Source organism: Chiloscyllium plagiosum, chromosome 3, assembly GCF_004010195.1.
Source record: "Chiloscyllium plagiosum isolate BGI_BamShark_2017 chromosome 3, ASM401019v2, whole genome shotgun sequence".
Classification (NCBI taxonomy): Eukaryota; Metazoa; Chordata; class Chondrichthyes; order Orectolobiformes; family Hemiscylliidae; genus Chiloscyllium; species Chiloscyllium plagiosum.
Window position 1 is genome coordinate 88,278,972 of NC_057712.1, and position 6,000 is coordinate 88,284,971.

At 40.0% G+C, this 6,000-nt stretch overlaps 1 protein-coding gene across 24 annotated transcripts in view; it reads left to right on the forward strand.

The window, feature by feature from the left end:
* snap91a (synaptosome associated protein 91a) overlaps positions 1-5,762 on the forward strand; it is a 222,718-nt gene extending 216,956 nt beyond the window's left edge. For all 24 annotated transcript variants that reach the window (XM_043685664.1, XM_043685669.1, XM_043685700.1 and 21 more), the window contains one exon: positions 4,346-5,762. Coding sequence is in view for 1 of the 24 variants with exons in the window: in XM_043685700.1 (XP_043541635.1) it covers positions 4,346-4,363 (18 nt within the window). In the remaining 23 variants the exon portion in view is untranslated. The remainder of the gene's footprint in view (positions 1-4,345) is intronic.
* The last annotated feature ends 238 nt before the right edge of the window (positions 5,763-6,000 follow it).

A 6,000-nucleotide genomic window follows, 5' to 3' on the forward strand; every position in this document is an offset into this window, starting at 1 on the left:
TGAGCCAAACATACAGGCAGGATTGGTGAAAAGGAAAAAAAAGTATATGTGAGGTTTAGGAAGTTGTAATCAGACAGGGCGTGTGAACAATATAAAGAAAGCAGGAAAGAACTCAAGCAGGGAATTAGGAGAGCAAGAAGGGGCCATGGAATGACCTGGCAAGTACGGTGAAAGGGAATGCCAAGGCATTGTATGCATTAAAGCAAGAGAATAATTAGGGAGAAGGTGGGACCATTCAAGGATAAAGGAGGGCACTAGTGCTTGAAGGCACAAGATGTGTTTGAGATCCTAACTGAGTACTTTGTGTTGGTATTTGCTCAGGAGAGGGATGTGGAGGATAGTGAGATTTGCGTAGAGCATGCTACTATATTCGCGCATTTTGAGATTAAGACAGAAGTGGTGTTGCGTCTCTTGAAAAGCATTGAGAGAGAAGTTCCCAGAGACCAATGATACCTACCCACTTTGAGAGAGGCAAGAGAGGAGATTGCTAGGACCTTAACCAAGATCTTTGTATCCTTGCTAGCCATTGGAGAGGACCAGGAGGACTGGCAACTAGGTAATGTTGTTTCCCTGTTCAAGAAGGAAAATAGAGATATTTCAGAAAACTATAGACCAATCACATGGTGGTTAGGAAGCTATTGGAGAGAATCCTTAGGGATAGGATTTACGTGTGTTTGGAAATGCCTGGCCTAATTAGGGACAGGCTTTAGGTAAGGCATGTCACATTTTACTAACTTGATTGAATTTTTCCAAGAGGTGATAAAGGTGATCGATGAAGGTAGAGCAGTGGATGTTGTCTGCATAGATTTAGTCAAGCTTTCAACAAGGTCCCTCATGGTTGGCTCATCCAGAAGATTAAGATGTATGGGATTCATGGTGACTTGGTCATGTTGATTCAGAATTGGCTCGCCTATAGAAGGCGGAGTGGAAGGTCTTCTACTGTCTGGAGGTCTGTGAATCGTCATGTTCCGCAGGGTTGGCAGAATTTACAAAGATTGATGGAGTTGTGGATAGGGTAAAAGGTTGTCAGAGGAGACAGTGGGATATAGATCAGTTGCAAAATGGGCAGAGAAATGGCTGATGGAATTTAATCTAGGTAAGTGTGAGGTACTGCACTTTTGGAGATCAAATGTTGAAGGAAAAGTATACAGTTAATGGCAAGACCCTGATCAGTATTGATGTACAGAAGGATCTTGGAGTTCAAGTCCAAAGCTCCCTGAAAGTGACCATGCAAGTAGATGGGGTGATAAAGAAAGAGTAAGGCATGCTTGCCTTTATTGGTCAGGGATGAAAATGTGTTGCTGGAAAAGCGCAGCAGGTCAGGCAGCATCCAGGGAACAGGAGAATCGACGTTTCGGGCATAAGCCCTTCTTCAGGTCCCTTTATTGGTCAGGGAATCGAGTACAAGAGTCAGGATGTTATGTTGGAGCTTTACAAAACTTTGGTTAGGCTACACTTGGATGTTGCATTCAATTCTGGTCACATTACAGGAAGGATATGGAGGCTTTGGAGAGGCTGCATAAGAGGTTTACTAGGATGTTGCCTGGATTTGAGAGTATGAACAATAAGGAGATGCTAGAAAAACTGGGATTGTTTTTTCCTGGAGCGGCGGAGGCTGAGGGGTGACTTGATAGAAGTCTATAAATGAGATGCATCGGTAGGGTTGACAGAATGTTTGTTTTTTTTCCCCCAGAGTTGAAAGTTCTAAAGCAAGGGGGCTTGCATTTAGGAAAAAGGGCTAAAGTTCACAGAAGATGTAAGGGGCAGTTTTTTTTCTTTTACAAAGTGGTAGGAGTCTGGATGCTGCCAGGGGTGGTGGTGGAGGTGCATACGATAGGGGCATTTAAGGAACTTTTTATATAAGCACCTATGTGAGGAATGGAAGGGTATGGACCAAGGGCTGGCAGAATGGATTAGTTGAATTTGGAGTCATGTTTGGCACAACATTGGGGGTCAAAGGATCCATTCCTGTGCTGTAGAGTTCTATGAATGGTAATGACGATCAACTTGCTGCCCACAAGGGTGGTGTAAGCCAAGACTGAATAATTTCAAAAGAAGATTGGATAGTGATTTGAAATTAACTTGCAGGGCTAAGCTGATGGAGCCAGGGGAATGGGATTAATTTGGATCACTCTACAGTGAGTTAACATGCACTGATGGGCTAAATAACGACCCATTGACAAGCAGGAGGCTGAAAGAACACTACAATCCAGGCAGCATTAGGAGGTGGAGAAGTTAACATTTTGGGTGTACACTTCTTCAGGACTCAAGAATGGTTACACCTGAAACGTTGACTTCACCACCACCTAGATGCTGCCTGGCTTGCTGTGTTCTTTCAGCCTCCTGCTTGTCTACCGTGGATTCCAGCATCTACAGCTTTTTTTGTCTCTAAATAACCACCAGTGTCATAGTCAAAGAGCAGGAGTATGACTTAAACTTTCTGCAGTCTGTTTTTTTATATCTCTCGATGGACTACGCATTCTGACATTCAAATCGATGGTAGGCAGAAAACAAGATGACATTTTTGTGGAGTGATGCAACTTTAAAGCAAATTTTTGGATTTCTTCACTTAAGTGCCAAAATCTTTGAGCCTTGTCATTATTTTGACGGAAAATAATAAGTTTTTTTCTTCTGTTGAATGCTTTCATGTGTTGCATTTGGCGGCATGATGGCTCAGTGGTTAGCATTGCTGCCTCACAGCACCAGGGGCCAGGGTATGATTCCACCCTCAGGCAACTGTCTCTATGGAGTTTGCACATTTGTCTGCATCTGTGTGGGTTTCCTCCGGGTGCTCCGGCTTCCCCCCTCAGTCTAAAGATGTGCAAGGTTGGTGGCTTGGCTGTCCTAAATTGCCCATAGTGTCCAGTGGTGCACAGGTTAGGTGGATTAGCCATGGGATATACAGGACTTCAGAGATAAGGTGGGATGCTCTTTGGATGACCAGTGAGGACTTGATGGGCGGAATGGCCTGCTCTCTCACTTTAAGGATTCTTTGAAAATGATGTGAAGGCTAGATAGACCAGCCATGGAAAATGCAGGGTTATAGGGATAGGGTAGGGAAGTTGATCTGGGTGGGATGCTCTTCTGATGGCTGGTGTGGACTCAATGGGCCAAATGGCCTGTTTCCACACTATAGGGATTCAATGAATCTATTTAACATATTATTTGGGCCTTTGATCAGTCGTGGCACTACCACCAAAAATCAGAGCAGTGAGTTCAAGCTGAACTCCCCAGGTGAGTACGTAATTAAGGTTGACACTGCAGTGCAATAGTGAGAGAGCTGCAATGTTAGAGTCATCTTTCATACAAGATAATACATTCAAGTCCTATCTGTCCATTTGAGTGGTTATAAATAATCACAGGAATCAGCGTGCTCCCAATGTACGAGCCAATCTTTTTTGTTTTTTTTTAAAAAGTTGCTGAAGCAAATTATTTGGTCATTTGTTTTTTTATGGAATTTTACTTTGTGCAAGTTGGTTGCTGTTTTCTTTCCCATGTTACAACGTTTTGACACTACCTTCGAATAGAATAGAATCCCTACAGTGTTGAAACAGGTCCTTCGGCCCAACAAGTCCACACTAACCCTCTGGAGTAACGCAACCAACCCATTCCTCTACTCTATATTATCCAAAATTTACCCCTGACTAATGCACCTAACCTACACTGCCCTGAACATTATGGGCAATTTAGCATGGCCAGTTCACTAACCTGCACATCTTTGGATTGTGGGAGAAAGCTAGAGCACCCGGAAGAAACCTACGCAGACACAGGGAGAATGTGCAAACTCCACTCAGACAGTCGCCTGAGGCTGGAATCAAACCTGGTCCCTGGCTCTGTGAGGCAGCAGTGCTAACCACTGCTTTTTTGATATTTTTAACCACTGCACCTTTTTTGGTATTTTTAAAGTTCATCAAAGGCATAATTTCTTTCTTCACAAAATTAAGCATAAAGACCATAACTACCTGCATTATATGCTAATGCACCAAATCTGCCAATCTTGTGTTCTTTCCCTGGAATAATGACAGAAATGCACTTGATTGTCCAAAATACTGAAACTGTTTACATAAAGCATGATCTTAAATTCTACAATCCAAAATGTGACTCTATGCTACTTTAACATTTGGAGGAAAGCAGAATTGTTTTTAGTAGCTCTTATGACCTCAAAGTGTCAAAAGCATTTTACTTGGAAGTGTAGTCACAGTTTAATAAAATATTACACATTCCAATTATCACAAGTTATGTTCTTGCTCCAGACTTCGATCTGAGCTCAAGAACTGAGAAATGTGTTGAATACTGTTATTCAATTTAATTAACTGAGAGATCTTGTTTATGATTTGCTTTGCAGCTACAGTTCTTGCGGTGATGGGAATGTTGAAGATGACAACAGTTGATATTGAATACCCCAAGCAATCCACCAGTCATGTTTCAATGCTTATTCAGACTTCCATATTGTAAAAGGTGTAGCACAACTGTGAAAGTAACCCTTAGAAATGTGTACTTTTTGATGTTATGCCCTAACCTATCAGGAGTTGTGCATTTTGGATTGTGTTTTGCAACTTGAAAGATGGGTGTATGTTTCTGATGCCTTTTAGTGCTTCTCTGTACCTAACTTCATAGTTTAGGTTGCAGATTTGCAGCTGTCGTGTGATGAGCCACTTGGAGTAATGTGTTTGTATTCTTGAAAGTGCAAATGTATATAATTTCATTGCAGAGCCTAGAATGTCATGTCTGTTCTGTATACCTATTTGCTTACAGTCATGATTCTGATAGCAATTTACATATAAACTAATGTGCTCACACCCTTCAAATCTTAAGTCTGAAGTTTTGTCAGAAGCAATTTACAGCTGCAAAAATTGAGTTAAACATTCAATCCAATTATTTTTAAGGAAACATTTGTGCATTACATTCAAAATTATTTATAATTCCTTAAAGTAATATAAAATTTGATGTTAAATTTCCATAATCTTGGCACAAAGGTTTTACGTGACAAAAATGTATGCTATTTGCCAAGACAGAAAATGTTATCTAAATAGGTCTCATATTTATATCTATCAGTATGTTAAATTACTGTATTTAATTTGTTTATGTTCTATTATGTATTCTTTGCTTAATGGATGAGCAGTAAAATATTGGACACTAAGAATGCATATTTTGGGAAAGACAATAATGGATTCATGTCCTCAGCTGTGTCTTCATTGTAAGGGATCACAAAGCAATTCAAATGCACTTTTTTTTTTGCTTGTCCAACTTTTAATCTTTTTCCAACCAGCATATCATATTTTTTATTTTTGTTTGGAAGTTCTTTTATCATTAGTGTTGTCAGTAAGTTTTTATATGCAAACAGATAATCTCAAACAATGCCCAGAATCTCTCCTATACCCTTCCACTCTTACTGAAACAACATGTACTGTGTGATTCCCAGGGAAACGTCATATTGTTTCTGCAAACTGCTTGGCAAAAAGGTGTAGGCACCAACAAAGGAGATCACTGTTGATCAGTGGAATTAGTGTTCTCAGGCATGGCAGCTGTTTTGTAAAAATGCTATGCAGTTTGAAAGTGTTCCATTTATGTCTCTTCAGATCTATCGGTATATCTATATATTGTATCATTCCAAGTATTGTATCTGGAATTAATGTGGAAAAAATACATTATATTTAAAATATTACTCTTTTTATTTAAATTTGTTTGAATTTTTTTTGTTTATGATCCAGTGCATGTATGCCCTTTGAGATGCAATAAATGCGTTGAATGAAGTAATTTTAGAAATGCTTGTTTTGCTGAAATAGTTGTGCTGTATGAACAGTGAGGTCTGTCACTAAAACTGTTAAACATTTTTTTTTTGCAATAAGTTGCAGTACTGTTTCTCTTGGACTACATCGGCTCTCTGTCCCCATTACCCTATTGTGGAATTTTATGCTCCTTCACTGAACTTGACCCTTTGTCAGTAGTCAGCACAGGACTTGAAGTTTGTTTCTTGTTTCCAACTGAATCTGTACAACC